The following is a 22987-nucleotide window of genomic DNA, read 5'->3' on the forward strand; positions in this document are numbered from 1 at the left end:
TTATGCTCTCTCCTTGGGTTGCATGACAAACATCTGTGCGGTTATCAAGGTCAAATTATACATGTTCAAGCATGTTTCTGTCAGTGTTCATCAGTATAGCAGTGATGCAATCCTGGGGTTCAGTCAATGTGGTCAGCAAAAGTGGTATGTAAACATTATCTTTCACACATTTAAAAAAAAAAAAAAAAAAAAAAAAAAAAAAGTCATGAAACTATAAGGCCAGGAGACCTAGAGAGCCACCTGAAAAGTGCCAAGTCATCTTGAGTGCAGCTTCCTATTATTACTACTGTTATTAGCATTGATCCTTTTATTGCTAAATCCACTGGTGTGAAAGTTATTCATTCAGATGGCAGTGCATTTCTCTATGCCAGTGAGTTGGAGCTCCATCTTGCTGAAATATGAAATTTGGGATATCAACTATCAGTTTATGAAACAACCATTTTTGCAACATGTGTAGATACACCTCGAAAAAAAAAAATGGGAAAATTCTGTATCTCCCATTCTACTGGGCTGATTGATGAAATTCAAATTGCATTTTTCATGTCTCAAAAGCACGAGTTAGGATGTATATTAGACTATATATAGCATTATTCTAACATAGGTATTTTGAAACAAAATCAGATTTTTTCTGAAATGATGTGCCAATTTTTTTTTCCACGTGTCGTTTCTCATGCCAACTCAAATTATGCCTAAATAATAAATTTTGTCAAATTTAGTGTGAAATTTATGGAGAAATTCAAAAATTTATCTTGCCACATTTTTTTCTGTTTGCATCAAGAATAATTTACTTGGCAAACTTCTTAATTTATAGCAACTTATTTTCCTTTCCTTTTTTTCATTGTAGATGAGCAGAAGAAAAGTCATCGTTCATACTTTCAAATCATTTTAACAAAGTGCGTAAACCACATTTGATGTTATTGTTGCTGAGGAAAAAAAAGGAAAATTATTGCTGAGGAAAAAAAATTTTGCATATGCCTAGAAATACATTTACTTTATGATGATGTTAAAAATTTTATAATACAAAAATGTTTAAAAAAATATTTAAAAGTACAAATTTAAAAAATATCCAAATTATATTTGGACAACCTAGATTCCGAATTCTGGAAGAAGGAATCAAGTAAGTTTAATAAAAAAAAGGAGATATTAATAAGTATATATCAAACTCAATTAACATTGAGAAGCTAAAATTTTGAGAGCTTATTTTTACTTCCTTGTATGAAGTAAAAAGGAAGTATTGTAATCGTGAAAAGTTTCAGGCAGCATATTTCAACGAAAATATCCATTTTGACCACTTTTGAATGCAATTTAACGATGTATTTGAGTGATATCTGTATGTAAGGACAGAATAAAAGACTCTTTTCTTCCAAAAAAATTATAAAACTGCTTTAAAATGAATTCTGAAGAGAATTTTTTGTGGCATCTGTATGAACGCATGTACATATCTCGCATAACTGAAAAACGAGTAGCCTCAGAACATTGAAATTTTGTATGTAGGACTACTATAACATGTGGATGTGCACCTCGTATTTTGGTTGTAATTGGCCGCGCCAAACATATATAAATATATTTATATATATATCCATTCTCTTACCCGGCTCAGTGATCTCAATTTCTTTACTCTTATATATTTGTAAATTGTACATTTTTTGCTTTAAAAATGATTGTATTACGTTGTTCTTATCTTCCGGTTGAGGTTTTTATGACTTTAGTAAATCCGTATGCAATATTTTTAGAATTATCAACAATTTTAAAGTTGTTTAAGTGCGGCTAAGCCTAATAATTTTTTTTTGATGGCGACCATTGCTTGTTTACATTTGAAACAGCAGAGTAGTGGATTTGTTGCGAATCTAGAGAAACGTAGCTTTGCAACAACAAAGATAACGCCTTCATTTATTATTGCGAATTTAATCATGCTTAATCCTTTGTGGAATTTTTTCGAGGAAATAAGTGTTTAAGATTTATTTCGTAATTTTTAATACAGATATTTTGAGTTTTTATGTATTTTTGCCTTGTCACAAAGTGTGAACTGAATTAATTAAATGAGAAATACTAAATCGTCTGTGAAAAACTGTTTCTTTTTTGTTTTGTTTGCTTAATTTCTTTTATACATCGTTCTAGCTTTATTATAGTATTTGAATAGAACATGTGGCAACGATTAGATAATTCTTTAAATGATATAAATTTTATGCATTCTGAGTTATAATATGAACGAAATATAATACTGTTAAGTGAACCCAGCTCCAGAGTGTCGCTATGGTAAACAAATAATGGGAATTTTAAGGAATGCATTTATTCTATTGTGGTTTATGCACTGTCGGCGAAGTAGGTTTAGTTCAATCCAATAAGTTTAAACAAAATGCAAGAAAAAGTGCGTATAATTTAATATTCCGTACAAGGAAGTCATGGGGTGTACACATCGGATTTTTTATTATTATTTTAAAATTTATTATTTTTTATAAACTACTTGTGCCATTTTTACAAATCTTGGTAGTTTGGCATAATTTGACAGGGTTTGTATGGTCCTTAGATTTTTTGGAATCGATTTTTGGACCTTAAAAGTCCTTAATTTTGCCCAAAATCGGTAGAAGGTCCTTAATTTTAATCATGTGAAATTTCTGTCTGTTTTTACGACTGCCATTTTGAGTGTGAATTAGCATTTTGGAGGAATATTTTTGGCGATTCACTGACATATACGGTTATCTTTTGAATGGGTTCATGGTTTATAATTTGTTTCTATTTCTAATACAAATGATGGGATACTCGAATTTCTAAGCAAGAAGTGAAACATAAGCATTTTGAAATTCATTTTTTCTAATAAAGAGCTTTTAAACAACTTCTTGCTTTGGGGATGTGAATTATTTTATTAAACGGTTCTAAATTTGGCGATTTTAAGATTAGTTTCTATAGGAAATTTTAAATTCTAAGATCCGAGAATTTTTCGACGATTTTTTTTAAAATATCGTAACATTGGTAAATTTCATTAAAATAATGGTAATATATTGAAATTATATTTAAAAAATAAGATTAAAATGAAACATTATTATTTTTTGTTGTCATATTATAAAGTTTTATTTTGGCAACTTATTATACGATATTTTGAATCTGAAAAATAAACAAGGTATAATACTATAAAGCACAATTTATGAAACAACTCTTAGCAAAAGCAAAATTAGCTATGTAATTAATTAAAAATGTCTTCTTTTTAATTTTTTCATAGTAAGAGTTTTTTCCATGTAATTGTCTCTGAGTATTTATAATTCTTAGAATATGCATCAATTTTTCTGTATAAAATTAATTTTACCTTTTTTCCCTCCCTTTTTTTCCCAAACTATTTCTGGTCTTTTGCTGTTACAAAATTGGTAGGGATAATTTTTTTTAGGATTTTAGACATTGCAGCTTGGAAAGTTTAGAAGGATTTGAAGGCAAGATTTATAGAGCCACGATTCTAGAAGTTTCAAGAAATATGTGACAAAATGAAAAATGTCTCCATGGTATCAACACGTAATTGATGTATTTTACAGAAAGTTTGCAATGAATTTTTTACTTTTTGGAGAACATTTGGAAGAGCAATGAAAACACAATATTTGAATGTTTTACTCCTGATACTAGAATCTTTTTCTTAACGTGTTTATCTTCCCTTTATTTTCTCTACTTTTCACTTGACACAAGCATGAAAAATATCAAAAATGCTTCTAATCTTATCACATGGGCAGACATTATAGATAGGAATGATTTTATTAATAAACAAATTGAAAACTTACAATTTAAAAGATTAATCTAATATGTCTTATGCATCATACACAGAGCTAGTACATTTTCCCACCTGATGCAATCACTGTGGATTCTAAGTTCTGCTGCCTAATGCCCTTCTAAGTTCTGCTTCCAAAGTCTGCTCTGAATTCTAAAAGTTTTGCCATTTCTAGATTTTGTTGTTGTTCGGTGTGTCACTAAATTCTAAAAATTATGGCACATCAGCTCTGTAACCGGCCTTTACCATACATATTTCATATTTCTTTTGAATGTTCATATTACTAAAGAAATAAAATTAGCCGCCTTTTGTATAAATTCTAAATACATTTAGTGTTTTTTAGAATAGCAGTTTTTAGTTTAGTTTAATAGTTTTTTAGAATATTAAATCCAAAAATTCTAAAATGAAAAGGAAACTTGTTGAAGAAAAAAAACTGAATACATAAAGAAAATCATTCTTCAAAGATATGTGCAGTTATTATTATGTAAATTACCCAATAGTTTATGATTTGAGCCTTTACTATAATTTCCCACATCTGTTTCCTCATATGATAGAGTTACTGAGCCAAATTAAATTGTATAATCTTTGACCACTAGTCCACATTTTTAGTTTGAATTAGACTGTTCTTGTTTAATTACGTCACCGTGAGCTGTAATTGATTTTGTTAGCATCAGAACATGCCTTTATGTTCTAAGTTTTTTTTAAAAAAAATAAGAGGTTTATTTAAACCTTTTTCTAATATTATTGTGGTTAATTTCAGACATAGCGATAATATGCTTCACGCCTGTCGGGAGTTTTGGACTATTTAACTTTTACCAGATCAATTAAACCCTCATAGGTACATTGTGGAGAGGTTGACAAGTTAGGAGATAAAGCGCAGAAACTAGCGACAGCATTGATTTGCATATTGTTAGAAAAGATGCTTAAAGAGAAGGAAATCGATATAAACTAGCCAAAATGTTTGGGAAGGCTTCAAATTTAAATGACGGATAAATATTTTGTTGCCTGTTGTTGTTACAAAACATGAATGTTCTGTAGCTTTTAATACGTAATTATTGTAATATCGTTTAAGAAACTTTAAACTTATACTTTAATTACATATACCTTTAAACTGTGAAATTTTATTAGATTTTGATTTAAATAGGGCTTTTTAAACAAATATTGTTAAAAAATAAAATTTAATAGTGGTCATGTAAATCCATAATGATTATCAAACTGCCTAATTTAATTATTTATAACTAACTGCTTACCCTTAAAAATTACCTCTACATATTAAAGCGAGTTATTGCCTTTCATTAATACTCACTGTGGTCACAAGATAAATTAAAAAAGTGTAAAAATTCGAGTAAAACATATTCTATGCATCTACTTAAAATAATACAAAACAACTTATCACCTCTGGTGTTTTAATGGCTTATTGGAACCTTAAAGTATATTAACTGGGTTACAACCCCTGGAACTGTACACGAAGCTATGACACTAACTGCTTGAAACAGAACTTGACTAACTTTCAACACTTGCCAACCTTGCCTACATCAGGCCTTTCAGGTTCGTTCTAATCAGCTGGTCTCTCTCTAATTTTTTTCATTATTGGTCCTTAAAAGTACTTAATTTCTGTGTGCAGAAATGTGTAAGAACCCTGTTTGAGTCGTAGAATTGAAACATGGGAAAAAAATTGGCATGCCATTTCAAAAAAAGGTCTGATTTTTTTGTCAAAGTACGTATATTAGAACAATGCTATATTGAACTTTATTTATTTATTTTTTTTTTGCACAGTGTGCATTGTACACCTCACAGTTTTCCCAGAAAAAAAGTAGTGCTCATATAATTTGCTGTATGAAGCAGCACAGAAGATGGTAATCTCTTTTAATCTTTCTTATAACACTGGGATTCCCCATGTCCTATATGCAGATGTTATGGTGATTCACTTGAATGTTTAGAAGGAATATTGCCATTGAACATGAGTTGGGGTAAATTCGTCATCTTCTATTGCTTCCTTGAAAAGTTAACAAAATTTGCATTTGACAGTATGCTCGCTTAGCCATAAATGTTGCTGCAGCTTTATGTAATATGGTTTCAGAGGTAATTGCTTGTGCAAAATCTTCCACATAGTTGGCTGGGGAATGACCAGTTTATGACATGTAGATGTCTTTAGGCTGCAAAGGAATATATCTCTGATGCTCTCCACTGTTTTAACGAAGCTTTTCCTTTAGAGAGGTAACTTGTGTCCTTGAACTGTCAATACCACTGCAAAATGCTTTGATATGTTGGTGGCTGTATGTTGTACTGTCTTTGGAGCGTATTTACTTGGTAGTAACAGATTCAGTCATCTCATAGTGCAACACACAAAATGCTTTCTGTAGATTATTCACCATTTTGCAATCTGTTATCATCCTGCCACTTGGTAAATTGCAATGAAATCTGCATTGACAAAACTTTAACATATACCCTTATCATTGGTTATTAGTACAAACAGATGGGCATTATATATTTGAAGTTACGAGATGTCAAAAACCCGATGAATCATCTTTAATCACCCTGTATTTCTGTGGCTTCTTAGGAGTTGAACCAACAGCTTAGCATAATAAATGCTTTTTAATATGTTATTATATGGCTTATAATCAATAAACTGTTGACCCTATTCTTCTTTCCCTAAGGTGTCCAAAATCTTCCAAGCAGCTATTTCCACACCATGCTTTCTTGTTTCATTTCTTGTTGTCCTATGTTTCATCTTCTGTCACTAACTGTGAGTGAAAACTTGTGTTAGCATTTATCTAGAGAATAGTTATTGAGAACATTTGACTCACTCTTTCTTCATTTATAGATTTATTTATTTATTGGTGCATTCTGATTATCTGTACCCCCACTGAAGAGTTGCAAACTCATTGGCAAATTTGAAGAGCAGTTGTGAACATTCATTGATGAATAATTTTTTTTGTTAAGCTAAAGCATGAAAGGCAACAGCTGTTTTCAAAATGGTGAAAAACTTAAGAATTTCATGCGAGAGCAATCTAACAATAAAATGAAAAATAATTTTTAAAAAACCCAAAAAAACATCAATAATAAAATGCTTATCTTTTTCAAAAAATCCTCTTTTTAATTTGGGCTCGTTTGTTCTCAGCAAGTACATAACAGTCTCTTTTCGCTTTAAAAAAAGTCAGACAATTGAACAAAATTGACATCTGCACAACTTCAGTATTTCACATTAACTGAAGCAGACATATGCTGTATGCATATCTGGGATGCCACATAAATATCTTTTGCTGACATCATGGATTGCCCCATAACTATTTTAGTGACATTTTGCTTTATATCATGAAAACTTTTTTTCTGACATTTTGAATGGTTGTAGCTATTCAGAAAATTTATATGTATTTCTAGCTTCATTTTGTCCTGGGTACCATCAATGTAAACCTTTATTAAGCCCAGCTTTTTGCACAGAATTTGTTTTCTATTTATACAGCAATATGCCCATTTTCATAGCAATCAGAGAATTTGCTCTGTTTTCCATCACATGTTTCTTAATGTTAGTCTACATTTCTTCAGTGGTCATGAGTTTAAAATTATATTTAAGAAGGGTTTCCCTTTTTTAAACATAGTAACTGACATGGTTCCCTTTTTTAAACATGGTGTTATAAATTTTGTGTCAAGAATTAAGCCACAGAATGATATTCGATCCTTTCACTATTAACAGACATCACTGACTGATAAATATTTAACATTCTTTTGAAAATCAAACAATAGTACTTATTGCATTTGTTTTCTTTTTTATATTTCTGAAAGCTATTAGTGTCATTTTATAATGTTTTACTATCCCATAAATATGTCATATTTGAGTTAAAAATGAACTGAATGTCCCTTATAAATGGCAGTACTTAAAAGTTCTCTTAATCAGATTTATGCCTTTGACACAATAATTTGTATATAAATATCTTGTACATGTATTACAATCGTTGAATTCCATGTCTGTATTTATTACTTTGTTTCTTAATATTTTAAAGAATTTTATTAGTCCAAAGAGTGTTAGCCCAAAAGGGCTATTAATTTCGTTTTGACATTTTGCTTCGAAAACTTTAAATGTCCATTTCACTTTTCATATTGTTACTACAAAATATTATCACCCTGTGTTATATGTAAAGAAATTAAATGCTGAAGAATCTGTATAAATGTATTCTCGCATTGTGATAAAACAACGGTACCTAGAGCCATCAAATTTTGAATAACATAATCCTCCCCTGAATACGGGCATCTGGAAGCCCTAATTTGATTATTGATTCATATTTTGTAACACTTTGACGAATTTTTGCTTAACAAACTTAATGATTTCGAAGCGAGCAGTGGCAACACTGTGTGCACAAACACACACACACACACACACACGCACACACACAAAAAAAAATTGTATCTCCTGCGCACAAGACTGTGTATCAAAAATTCTAAAGATATGTTCATTTTAAAATTATTTTGCGATATTGCTGTTGAATTGAATTTTATCGTTTAAATGCAAAAAATGCGATATTTAATAAACAAAGGTGCACACAAAACGTTAAAAAATGCCCCTTTGTGCATAATGTAAAATCTGAAGGCTTTCAGATTTTTTTCTAAATTATTAGTTTTTGAAATACTGAGACAGTTTATATTTTTAGTGACTCTAGAATTATATTTAAGTATATGTGCATTTTTTTAGCAGAATGAATAAAGAATTAACATATTATAAGCTTGCTGAGTAATGACTGTTTTTACTTGTATTATAATATTAATCAGCAACTTTATGCAGGTAGTGGTTTTACTGAAGAATAATAGTATCTGTCAATACAAACTTGATTTGAAAGTGAAAGATCATTCTGCAATGCTGTGCCATAATATTATGCTTCCTGGCCATCGCAGTTTTGTAAGAAGTTTGAATTATAGTGCAGATAATTCAATGATTTTATCGGCTAGTGAAGAAGCTGTGAAAATCTGGAAAAGGTAGAGTATTATTTTGTAGTTTAATGCATGTATGTATATTTATGCTTGTAATTTATGCATGATGTATTATAGTTTAATTTATAAATACTTCTTTATAAAATAATTTAAACGTTTTTAGAGAATGTTTCATTTTATTACTAAATCGAGTAAATTCATTGAAAATATTGTAGAAGTGCATTAAACTGAGGCATACTTTTCTTGTGTCATTTTTAACATGGCAAGTCTCTCAAGGGCTCATCTTTTGTGAGTACAGGTATGGCAATCCCAAGGTACCCTAGCCCTTCAAAGGATCACTTTCTTGGTGAGACCGGAGGGTCACGATTCTGGAGCCCTTAGTGATCTTTCCTTTTCATCTCTCCTTCTCTCTACTATTTTCATTTCTTCCGCCTTTGTGGTTTTCCTTTTCAGAGGTTTAGGCTCAAAATGAGATTATGTCACATCCCTTTGTTTCAAGTTTCTTACGGAGAGAAAAACATCTGCACCTTTGCTGTGCATAATGACCCATAAGGCTGGAAAGAAGGGTCCTGATAGTTGAGGGGCAATGTACTGTGTCCCCAACACACTGCTTTGGCCTCTGCTAAGCAGACTAAAACAGAAGCTAAAACTGCTTCAGACTAAAACAGAAGGAACTTAGTTGTCTTCACTAGTGTCAGTCGGCTGGTCATTTGTCCTTAAGCTTTCAGGAGAGCTGGACTGTGGGGGCTTCATATTGCGTATAGACCCGGTTAACCCTAGCACAGGTTTCTGTGTCCCCTTGTTGGACTCTTTAGTGGCTGGGGCTCTTTAAGCTTTCGGGAGAGCTGGACTGTGTGTGGGGGGGGGTTCATATTGCGTATAGACCCAGTTAACCCTGGCACAGGTTTCTGTGTCTCCTTGTTGAACTCTGTGGTGGCTGGGGCTGCTGGATCTGAATCATTTCTGTTTGCAATATGGAAACCTCAGCCCAGCTCATACAAATGAAAATATTGCAATTTCAAAAAACAAAAAAAGTTATAAACGAGTGTAAATGCAGATTTTCAAGAAGTGTATGAAATTATTGCCTTGTTTTGTAGTTCTGACAAACACAACTGGTAAAATTCCAAAAATGTCACCCTTTTTGATACAAAAACTTATACAGTCCTGTGCCAATGAGCCCAAAAACATCAAGCGGCTTTGCTCGGGTGATCTTCTAATTGAAACTATATCTGCTAGCCAATCTGCTACCCTTCTTGCTCTAAAGAAACTAGGACCTATCAATGTAAATGTCTCATCTCGCAAACTCCGAACTTTAGTCCCAGAGTAATCTCAGAATTTGATCTGCTGGATGTCTCGGAGGAGGGATTTGCAACTAAGCTCTCCGACCAAAATGCCTGAGCTGCTAGGCGAATCAAGATACATAAAGAGGGTCAGTTGATAAATACCAAGCACATTATCCTGACCTTCAGCATGCCCAATTTGTCGAAAAGCATAAAGGCTTGGTATCTTCATTACTGTATAAGACCATACATTCCAAACCCCATGCGATGTTTCCAGTGCCAGCGTTTTGGCCACTCAAAAGCGTCCTGTCAAGCAAAGTGCATGTGTGCACGCTGCTATATAGAGGGCCATGACAGTGATAATTGCAATGCTGTGTCACTGTGTGTCAATCACAAGGGAGAGCATGCAACATTTTCTCATTTGTGTTCTAAATGGAAAGCTGAAAAGGAAGTACAAGCCTTAAAAGTTACCACAAACATCATATATGCAGAAGCTAGGACAATTATAGATAATGCATAACCCTGTTTCAATATTTTGTATATGCTGATGCCTTAAAACAATTGGAATACAAACCAATTTAAACATGTAGTGTGAAAAGGGAAGTAATCAATCAGAAAATACCACAAAAATGAAAATAACAGAAATTAATGCAATAAGGAACAAGTTAGCGGAAACCAACAAAACTCAAGAAAATAATTCCACTAAACCAAATAAATGTAATGTATTCAATGAATCTAAAAGTCTTACTCTTAAACCTAGGAGTCACAGTCATCAAAGCTCTTGAAAATATGAGCTCTGATGATATGGAATAAGATAAGCGACGGAGGACGTGGGCACTGTTCCTTTGTATTAGGTTAATCAGTATAGCACCACGTCCACCCTTATCTAGAGTTGGCCAGTTGGTGTGGCCACACGAGAGCCTCGCACAAGACTCCCAGATCCATTGTCTAGAGCATCTGGTGGGTAGTCGAACAGACCAATATGCCCCCGGGAATTCACCCTCATCCAATCTCCTGGGCCCAGCCTTTATTGGAACAATATCAATCAATATATGGCCATACAAGGACTTTATCAACATGGTATGACAGACAGTTGTTATTGTTACATAGGACTTACATGATGATGAACTACTAGACATTCTTGGTTATTACCTAAATTAACATGCATAGATATAAACATTACAATATATACAATTGTATATTGTACATTATGCCATACTTTGCACTATACTGTACCTTATATTACGTCACACATTATATATGATACCTTACTTTTGTACATTTCACTAAATTACAATGTGTGTTTTACCATACATTACATTTTACCATACTTTTCATTACTTTATACATTTGCCTTACATATTTAAACATAAAAACATACATTGAGAACATATTATACATGTTATTAATAATAATGCCCTATATAAATTGTATAAACCTGACATTGCATTACACTGCATCTTACATTACTTTAGCACATTATACATTAGGCTTTACGCTTGCACATTTTACTAATTTGCATAGTATTTATATTATTTGACACAGATTACATTATGCAATAGTTTGCACTAAACCGTACTTTATATTATGCCACACATTATACACGATGCCTCACTTTTGTGCATTTCACCAGATTACAATGTACGTTTTACCATACACTACATTTTACCATACTTTTTTGTTTCTGTGCAGAAGGTTCGCCAGGAATTTAATTTAACTTGTAGAATAGATCTTTTGTAATGCGCTCTTTCTCCTTGGTAATTGGGAAATGATCTGAGTCTGTGCTCTTGTTTCAGTTTTCAGCGCAGAGCTCGACACTTCTTTTGTTGCATGCAGAGCTCGCTGTTCCACCAGTTGAGAGTGTGAAGCTTTTTGACACTCCTCTGTGGAAGCTTGTCATTGCAGGCTTGTTGGATGCACTTTTGGATTTCTGCTGTGAAGTTTTGTAGATCTTCTGTGGTTGTTCTATATTGCCCAGCAGTGTTCTGACTTTGTTGGTGAATGCTCTTTTCTGTCTTCTGGGTAAGTTATATCGCTTGATTACATTGTCTGTCGTTGGTTGGGCAATTTTGAAAGTAATGTAGCAATGATCGCTGAGACTTACTTCGTCATCCACTTTCAGTCTTGGATTAGGTGTGCCGCTGTGGCCGAGCTGATTGTCAAGTTTGGCCAGCCTTGTGCATGAATTTGGTCAAATGTGGGCGTCGCGTCGCATGTGTTGTGCAAAGTGAGGTTGTAGGATGAAAGGAAATCTTCCAGGAAGTGACCTTTTATATCTGTTGTTGCGCAGCCCGAGACTGTATTGTGGGCGTTATAATCTCCCGCTATTATTTTGTTGGGGATTTTGATTTTACGAAGATATTAGATAGGACGTGTGTGGTGGTAAATAAGCCCTCTGTTGGAGGCGAGTATTGCGACACAAACCGCAGTGAGGTATCTTGTAATTCCAGCACTATTGCAACGTTATCTCGTTCAAGTGAGATGACAACTGGCGACCATTCTTTGTTGCAGTTAATTAAAATTGCCCTAGGAGGGTTACTGATATCGGCTTTCTGGAATATTGTCCATTGTTGGGGGAAACCCACTGCACTTCCGTCTCTGATGTATGGTTCTTGTGCCATTATTATTGATGCTAAAACAAAGTTTAAAGTTTAAAGAAATTAAACATTTAGCAGTAGTAGCAATAAAAGCTCCCTGAGATATGTTGTGCAGACATTGAAGACAATAAAAGATTTTGAACTTAACCAATTTATTAACAATATAATAAAGAATAAAAACACAGAAAATAAATGTCAACAATATCAGAGTCTTAGGAAAAATATAATATAACCATCATTCATCAAATAATATTTTTACCTGGTCTCCAAAACACTGGCATTCAATACAAACAAAATGTCCTAAACAGTAATTATGCGGCCTAAAAATGCTGCTGGCTACACATTCAATAAGTTCATGATCAATGGTCAAGAAAAACACCTGAAAATTTAAATCAAGTTCTTGAAAACACTTAAAACCGGCCTAACTCCGTTTGCACGAGGAATCGCCGCTCACGTATTTTTAAATGCCGCCTTTATTGAAGAACATGGATGCCGCCCACAGCAGTCACTCATATGGTAGCCTCTGGAACCAAGGAACTTTATTCTGGAACAGCCATCTTATGGATATGAACCAAGGAACTCATTCCGGAACAATCATCCCGCGGACAGGCACCAAGGAACTTTATTCAGGAACAGCCATCCCGCAAACCGGAACCAAGGCACTTTAATCACCAGACTGCATGCATCCTTCTGAAGGGGCTGGAAACCGCTCACTCAAGTGCCAGGAAAGCAGGAACTAGAAGGGTTGAGCCAGAGCGACGCGAGATACTTATGGCAGAAGTAGGAATGACGTCATCTCACGGCAACCAATCAGCTATCGGCACGAATCGGCTTTTCAGATGACGTAACATCACGTTTCATTTTTGCATCTCAATTAGGTTGAAACAGTCCGTTCTCAATGCAAACAGTGGCAGCAAGAAAAAGAAGTAGAAGTAACTACTATATTACATAAAAATAAGAATTAAACTAAATAAACATTTCAAGGAGGAGAGATGATGCAGTAAAAGGTTTAAAATAAGCTATATTTTCCAACAAATGCTCCCCACATCTTCATCTCCGACCTGAAATAAAAACCAAATGCCAGTATCTTTACAAAATTCAAAACAAGAATAAATAAATATCACAATTTCATTCAGAAATTTTTAAGAAAATTTTCCTTTGGGAACATCTTATCCCATTATTCAAAAATTTTACCGTAGCAAGAAAGTGCAACATGTTACAAAACAATACAAAGACATATGTATGATCATAAACTCAATACATTTACCCAGGGCCCTGGTCACTCATACAACATTCTACACTATACAGTTTTACATTTACCTAATATCCATCACATATGACTTATAACATATTAGTTTCAAATAAACAAAACTCTTAATTTAAATACACACAAAAACAAATTTCATAAGAAAATTCTTCCACAAAATCTTGTCAGGTTATGCTTAGTCAGCGGTTTTGTCATGGGATCAGCCAGATTATCTTTACTTGGGACATATTTTAAATCAAAAATTTCCCTGTTCAATAGATCACGAATGAAAAATAGTTTCACATCTATATGTTTTGTCCTCGAGTTTTCAATGGGTGATTTTGTAAAACATATAGCAGCCATATTATCAGCAAACAATATTGGGCTCGAAACATAGTTACTTGCAGTTTTAAACTGAATGCATTCATCCAAAATGTTTTTAAACCAAACTAATTCTTTTGCTGATTCAGTCATGGAGATAAATTCAGCCTCCATAGTAGACAAACTCACTCCCCTTTCTTTAAATGTACGCCAAGATACAGGTGATTCTCCCAACAAAGCTATTTGTCCACCAATAGACACCATATCATCCCTGCTTGAAGCAAAATCTGAATCTTAATATATATTGAGCTTCAGTTCCTTGCATACCAGTTTAAGTTTGTGCTGTCTGGTATTGGGAATGTACCTTAAAAGTTTAAGTAATCCTTCCCAGTGAAACTTACCAGGATTGCTTTGGAACTGAGAAAATATATTAACAGCATAAGCTATATCCGGATGAGTACGATTGCAAAGAAACGAGAGCCATCCCAAAACATTTCTATAAGGATAATTCATCATTTCAGTCGTTTCTTCTTGTGTACTGGGACTTTGAGACTTTGAGTATTTCACACCTTTAACTATTGGAAGGGAAGTAATTTGTATTTTAAAAGACTTAAAACAATCAACTATGTCTTCTATATATAATTGCTGATGAATTAAAACACTATTGTTCTCATATTCAAATTCCACACCCAGAAGCTTTCATGTTTTACCCAAAATTTTCAAATCGAAATGTGAACTCAGGACTTTTAATATTCTTTTGGCCGAACTTCACTTTTTCCAAACACAACTATATCATCAACATAAACCAACAGAATGACAAAATCTTTAAAATGATAGACACAATTGCACCACTCAAACTTGATAAACCCTAGGTTACATAGTGTTCTATTCAACTCATAGTACCATAATCGCCCACTCTGATGCAAACCATACAAGACTCTATCTAAACGACATACAAAAGTTTCTTTATCTCGCTCTACAAAACCCTGAGGTTGGGACATATAAATTTCCTCTGATAAAGGAGCGTAGAGATAGGCACTTTTTACGTCGCATTGTATATTTGCCCATCCAAGGTGTGCAACTAAAAGGGAGAAAAAGAGCCTTATTACTGAAAAGTTGACTACAGGCGAGTAGGTTTCATCATAGGTATCGTATTTGATTTGTCGATAACCCTGAGCCACTAAACGAGCTTTAAAACGAACAATGTTTCCAAATTCATCACGTTTAATGTTGAAAATCCACCTGCAACCTAGTGGAGTCTTGTCTTTAGGAAGTGGAACAAGATGCCATACCTTATGCTTTCGCATGTTGGCCATTTCCTCTTCCATTGCCTCTATCCATTTAAGCTTTTCTGTGGATTTCATTGCCTGGTTATAAGTGCTTGGAATTGAAACCTCTAGTCAGCTATCTCGGGTATATGACGTTGAAGGAGTACCAGTTGGGTCGATTTCACCACCATAAGTGTTGCTTCCCTTGAAATCAAACAAGGTAGGTTCATACTGAATACAGTCAAAAGTCGTTAATTCGGACACCCATAATCCGGACCTCAAAGCTACAAACTTTCTGCGCATGCGCACAGGCGTTTACGAGAGCGCGTAAGACTCTTACGGCTGCGAATTTGTTTGTGCGCATGCGCGTTTAATGTGTAACACGCTAAGCTAAAGTTATCTAATTCAGTTAATGTTGCAGATTGCGTTGTTCCTTAATCTTCGAATTGGATCCGGCTTATTATTTTTTGCAGACTGTTAGAGCAATTTTATAAAAGTAAGCTTGAACTTTCGATTATGTCAAATAGAATTTCCGATATATATTTACTACAAAGCGAAAGTATGTTTTGAAATCCGAAATCTGTTTATCAATTTCACGCTGCTCTGCGGCAGAGGGGGGGGGACAGAAACGTCATTATTAGATTATGATAGATTAGAAAGATTGTCAACTAGAATTTCCGATATATATTTACTAATATGTAATTTGTACCTACAAAGCGAAAGTATGTTTTGAAATCCGAAATTTGTTTATCAATTTCACGCTGCGGATTGGAAGTTGATCTCTCAGCACTATCCTTATCTTCAGGGCAGATGTTTTTATTTTATTTGGTTTATAATTCTGTCTAAGTGTAGTATTTCATTTCGATGTACTCCGTCTTTGATATGATTTAAATCAAGTTCCTCGTCATTATAATTCGCTTCCGATAGTGAAGAAAGTGACCCAGAGGTTATTGAAAACGAAAACATTTCGATTGACAAATTAGTCGGTATTCTCAACACAGCAATTATAGGACTTGAACAGCTGAACTTTGTAACTAAACAAGAAATTATGTCTGTTTATAGAATTAAAGAGAAAATATTATCACATAAAACGAAGCAACTTAACTTACATTGAAAGAAATGTTTAATAAAGTAAACAAATAAATATTAAGCTTTTTTTTTTTTGTAAATTTTGATACCCTTTAGATCATAATTGTTCTTTATTTCATAAATTACGGTTTCATATTTTTAATTTTAGAATTTCTGCATGCCATCTTACGAGATTTAAACTGATGATCTATAATCCGGAAAAATCGATAATCCGGAATCGCCGAAGTCCCGACGAGTCCGGATTAACGACTTTTGACTGTATTATGTTCAGTGCAATACCTTTCTACATCATTTGGTGATCATAGTCTCTGATTAGACCCCCTCTCAAAATAATACACATCCGTACGAGTGCCGTCTGGCCTTGGAACAGGTTTATGAAGCCAAGTTACTTGTCTCAATGTAGATTGAGTGTCAGTGCCAATTGTAGAAGAAGGTACATTGGTATCGGTTCTTTCCTCTATTTCAGGAAAATAGCCAACTGGAGTATCATTAGGTTGGAACTCTACCCTTTCTTCAGATTCCAAATCAGAAAGGGTGCCTAGTGCAGCTCCACTGCCACTTTTCTGCATTCCAATTGACTCTTTAAAAGTAGCATTTAAGGTTTCTACTACCTTTTGCTCATTTTCCAACCAAATCTTGTACTCTTTTGTTCGTACACTGTACCCAATCAATCGGCCCTTCGTTTCCTTTGGATCAAGTTTAGAATTTCTTTTAGCCTTTGGAATTCCCATGTAGGCAATCGTTCCAAATGCCTTAAGATGACGTACTGATGGTTTCCGCTTAGTGTATAATTCGAATGGGGTTCTATCATGGCACCTTATGACAGATTCTATTAAATGAATATGCAAAATACATTACTGCATCTGACCAAAATTCGGAACTCATTCCACTATCGTGTAAGATTGCACGTACATTGTTGAGAGCTGTCTGATTAAATCTCTTTAAACTCCATTCTGTTCTGGAGTATATACATCTGTAAATTCGTGCTTTACACCATTTTTATAACAATATGACCTGAAATGATCATTATCATATTCTCGCCCATTGTCAGTCCTAAAGTATCTCAACCTAAGGTTCAAAGATCTTTCCGCACGTGCTATATGCCTTTCAAATACTTCAAACACCTGACTTTTCTCCACAATGGGGTACACTACCACATAACGAGAATATTCGTCATTAAAGGAAACGAAATAACGTTCACCATTCCTACCCGGAATGTTAATAGGTCCCCAGACATCAGAAAAAACTCTTTCAAGTGGCCTCTTTACTTGAATACCTTCTAAGGGTCTATAGGAGATTCGTCTTTGCTTATTGATTTGGCAATGTTCACAAAACAAATTAGGTGAGTGCTTTAACACAGGAAGACCTCGAACTGAATGTCTCTTACTAGTCCTGACAATAGTATCATAATTTATATGACCAAACCGACCATGCCATAATTCACTATTATTATGCTGAACTGTGGATGCCTCAAATTTTACAGATTTGCCCCCCTTTTTGACTATTTTCGAGAACACATGATAGTTACTTCCTATCAACTTAGCCTTGTACAAAGTTGAATTTTCATCATCAGTAACTTTAATTTGCCGATTTTTACCATAAAATCTTGCTCCATTGATATCTACTCTAGGTCCAGATATTAAATTTCGTCTCAGTTCAGGTGAGTATAACACATCTTTAAGCAAAATAACTGTATCCCCAAATTTCATTTTAACAGTACCCTTCCTATGAATTGGAAAAGTTACCCCATCAATAGCTACTAGCATATTCTCATTTTTCACAGGAGAAAAAGTATCGAACAATTCACGATTTTTACAAAAATGATGAGATGCAGCCGTATCAAAAATCCAACTATCATCATTTTCCTCCAAATTGTTAACATTAGCTTGAGCTATAAAATGGGACTGAGCATGGGAATTATTTTTACTTTTACTCAACTTGGGTTTATTCTTACACTTAGGAGATGCTTTATTACTACTAGATACAGCTGAGGAAACAGTAGAAGCAGGTGAGGGTGATCTGGAAAAGTTACCTCTCATTCTACAGTATTTTTGAATATGACCTAGACGGCCACATTTATAACACTTGAGCCCTTTAATCTGCTTAAGTTTGGGTTCACAGTGAGTACTTTGAACTTCTATAGTCTTATTGGAGTTTTCCCTATCTACCTCTCTTAAGTTAAGACGCATATCCTCTACTAGTATTTCAAGTTCAACATTTTTAAAAATGAACTTTTCATCTGGCCACCTCAAAATATTCTGAACTACTTGATCAAATTTATCTGGAAGGAACCTAAGAAACTGGAAACATATATATACGTCTCTTACAGCCTGATTAATATCAGCTAACTGTTCAGTTACGCGTTTTAATCTAGAAGAAAAGAAACTAATACTTTCATTTGGCTTAATTTTACAATTTAAGAACTCTGAAAACTGGGACATATGTCTTGACCGAAAATCTGGCTGGAAGTATTTGGCAAGCGTATTCCATGCCACTACCGGGTCATCAATTTCACATATCAAGTTTCTATATTCAGGGCTTACATTCATATAAATTAAAGATAATGCCAATCGACTTCTATTTTGATAGTCAGCTATAATTTCTTTTGTAATACCCTTAATATCATCTAAATCAGGACATTTTTCAATACCTTTGACCAAAAGCCGTGCATTTTTTTCATTCAAGACAAACTTCATATCTTTGGACCATGTAAAATAATTACATGCATCAAGTTTAGCAATATTATGCATGACACTAACAGTAGCCATATTTGAATTGTAACAAAAACTGCCCCCCAATCTCTTAAGTCCTTAATTAACTTAAAGTCTGCACTAAAAATAATTCAGGGGCTGGTGACCCATAACCAAAACGATGCTAAAACAAAGTTTAAAGTTTAAAGAAATTAAACATTTAGCAGTAGTAGCAATAAAAGCTCCCTGAGATATGTTGTGCAGACATTGAAGACAATAAAAGATTTTGAACTTAACCAATTTATTAACAATATAATAAAGAATAAAAACACAGAAAATAAATGTCAACAATATCAGAGTCTTAGGAAAAATATAATATAACCATCATTCATCAAATAATATTTTTACCTGGTCTCCAAAACACTGGCATTCAATACAAACAAAATGTCCTAAACAGTAATTATGCGGCCTAAAAATGCTGCTGGCTACACATTCAATAAGTTCATGATCAATGGTCAAGAAAAACACCTGAAAATTTAAATCAAGTTCTTGAAAACACTTAAAACCGGCCTAACTCCGTTTGCACGAGGAATCGCCGCTCACGTATTTTTAAATGCCGCCTTTATTGAAGAACATGGATGCCGCCCACAGCAGTCACTCATATGGTAGCCTCTGGAACCAAGGAACTTTATTCTGGAACAGCCATCTTATGGATATGAACCAAGGAACTCATTCCGGAACAATCATCCCGCGGACAGGCACCAAGGAACTTTATTCAGGAACAGCCATCCCGCAAACCGGAACCAAGGCACTTTAATCACCGGACTGCATGCATCCTTCTGAAGGGGCTGGAAACCGCTCACTCAAGTGCCAGGAAAGCAGGAACTAGAAGGGTTGAGCCAGAGCGAGACGAAGCTGTCTGAAGTGCACCCAATAATCCACTTGACCTTGTTGGGCCAGCATTCCCGGAATCTGAAAAGTGCCTTGTATTCATTTGAGGAGGTTTCGGCGGTGGAACTGAGCTCTGTAATACACTGTTTCATCTTGATCTGCTCCGGTACATTATGGATGATGCATCTGGGTCGTCTCTTTTGACGTTTGTGGACGTCAACGTCGGTGACTGCCTTCTGGATGTGCGCTTGTAGCTGTTCGACATCCTCCAGGGAGTGGCAGAACACTTCTATTCCTCCTTGTGACATAAGTTGGATTTTGTCTACCACCACTGGTAAATCCGCTAGCGGTACCTTCTCCTGCAGTTTTTGGTGCAGTGCTCTGGCTGGCTTCTTCTCGTTTGGTTTGATTATTAGGCTAGGTCTATTAGCCTTCCTCAGGACTTCTGCAAATGTTGGTGGTCTATCCAGGTGAATTGGAACTGTAGCTTGTTCGGCACTGATGTTGTGGTCGATAGCTAGTGAGCTCGGCTTGTGGATGTTGGTGCAGGAAATTAGAGTTAGGTGTTTACACCTGCTCTGGTCTGGGCGTGAGTTCTGGGCCTTTTAGAGCCAGTTGTTGAAGTGCCTCAAGAGAGCTTAGTAAGCGATCTCTGAGGTCTGCAGGCAAGAGATTTATTAGCTCTGTAGGTCATAGAAAGTTGTTTGATATCCTCAACTAGAGTTGCGACTTTGTCTGCATGTGGCAGGTTGGAGGTCAGGTGTTCTGTGGGGTCTAGTACGTCTAGAAGAAAAAAGATGTCACCGTCAATTGGTAGTATTGAGTGACGGGACATGGTAATTTTAGAGACTAAAAGGTAGCACTTTGTATGCAACTGAGGATTAGTCGTAATCAATTATAATTTGAGACGTGCACTGTCGTGAGCACCGAGTTGGAGAGTGTGCATTAGATGGGCTCTATTCTGTGAAGACTTACGGTACTATTTTAGTAGTTCATAGTACACAGAGATGCAATCACTATTTCAGACGTATCGCACAAAATTGCTGGAACACTTATGTGAATATCACTGTATGACACTATTCGCTAATTTTCACTATATCACTGTTTGACACAGATTCCACTGTTAATTCACTTTTACATACAATATCACTGTGTCACTAACTAATTTCAGTATATTATGATGATATGGAAGTTGAAGCGGGACATGAGCTTTCAAAATACCTCCTTCCCCACCTGACAGAGAAGCAGTATCGGCGAAATAAACATTCCTAATGGCCACCCTTATTTTGTGTAACTGTTGTGGTTTCCACCAGAGTCTCTTGAATATCAAAAACATGATCGATGAGCATCACCCAGTATTCTTCGCTTTACAGGAACCATATCTCAAAGCAAATAGCAAAACCAAAATAAGATTTTCGATTATGAGAAAGAACAATGTTCCTCACATGACTGTCAACTGTCCTTCTGTTAGCAACATCCCTTCAAGCGGTTGCTATACAGGCTAATATTAAAGGATTAGTTTCCATATATCTGCCTCTGAATGAAGCTTTCAATCTAAGACAGCTGGATGAGTTGATAGAGCAGCTGGAAAGTTGTTTATTATTATTGGAGACTTTAACAGACATAGTCAGCTTTGGGGAAGTAGAGATACAAATCCTCGAGGTAGACAAATTGATCGAAGATTATTGCCTTTGTATCCTCAATAATGGTCAGGATACCTACTATACACAATAAAGACGTTTCATGCACTTGATCTTGCCATCTGTTCACCATTTCTGTTTCTTTTCTGTACATTTAGTGTTGGAGATGATCCTCACAGCAGTTATCATTTCCCTATATTTGTAGCTTTTACGGGAAAAGGAATGAACCCTGTCATATGTCACTCAAACTTTATGTTTGGAAGTGCAGACTGAGAACTTTTCTCCTCTCTTGCCCAAGAAAAAGTTGTGAACAATGTGCCAGTCAAGGATGCAGTGAAAGCCGTTACTGACAGTATCATCCAAGCGGCTATAGCCTGTATACCTTTGACCTCTCCAAAACCTCTAAAATACTCAAAATCTTAGTGGAACCATGAATGCCAGGAAACTCCTTGAGAGAGCAGAAAAAAGCCCGGAGACGTTTTCGAAGATGCCTTACTCTAACAAATCTTATTGCTTTAAAAAAAGCCAAAGAAAATATTCCCATTAAGTTCAATGGGACTTGACAACTTGGAGCCTTACAACTCTGAAATTTTCCCTGCTTGAATTAAGGAGAGCTTTGTTACAGACTCATAGGTCATGCCTGGATACAGATGGCATTAGTTAAGAAATGCTGAAAAATCTTTTCAGTAAGTTACTGAATGCCCTTCTAGCTTTGTACTATCGAGTGTGGAAGGAGCATAACTCCCCCAGTGCATGAAAGAAAGCTGTTGTCATTCCTATTCCTTGGATCAGCAGGAAAAGATCCAAAGAATCCCATCAACTGCAGACCCATTGCCCTTACTAGTTACGTTTGCAAGCTCTTTGAAAAAATGGTGAACTGCCCTGCTTAGTCTATTATTTAGAAAAGAACAATGTAATTTCCCCAAAGTGGTTTCCATAAAGGCAGAACAACTGTTGATAATATACTCCTATTGGAAACCTCCATTCCTAAAGCCTTTATAAAAAGAAACCATCAACTCACTGTGTTTTTTGACATAGAAAAGGCGTATGACAAGGCATGGAGACATAGGATTTTGCTTGATCTTTGCATCAGCTAATTACGTGGCAATTTACTAATATTTTTCCAAAATTTTTTAAGAGTAGGACTTTTCAAGTTAGGATTGGCTCTGTTGTATCAGCTGTATTCTCTCAAGAAGAGGGTGTGCCTCAAGGTTGTGTTCTAAGTGTTACTTTGTTCAGCTTAAAAATCAACTGTGCTCTAAAAGAACTTCCTCCTACAGTTTCAGGTTCTTTA

At 34.9% G+C, this 22987-nt stretch overlaps 1 protein-coding gene across 2 annotated transcripts in view; it reads left to right on the top strand.

Moving 5' to 3' along the window:
* LOC118204163 (WD repeat-containing protein 3) overlaps nt 1-22987 on the top strand; it is a 195433-nt gene that overhangs the window by 87253 nt on the left and 85193 nt on the right. For both annotated transcript variants that reach the window (XM_085825385.1, XM_085825386.1), the window contains one exon: nt 8526-8716. In XM_085825385.1, the coding sequence (XP_085681511.1) occupies nt 8526-8716 (191 nt within the window). The remainder of the gene's footprint in view (nt 1-8525; nt 8717-22987) is intronic.

This window comes from Stegodyphus dumicola, chromosome 10, assembly GCF_044657685.1.
Source record: "Stegodyphus dumicola isolate Sdum_Otavi_A_Nest chromosome 10, ASM4465768v1".
NCBI lineage: Eukaryota > Metazoa > Arthropoda > Arachnida > Araneae > Eresidae > Stegodyphus > Stegodyphus dumicola.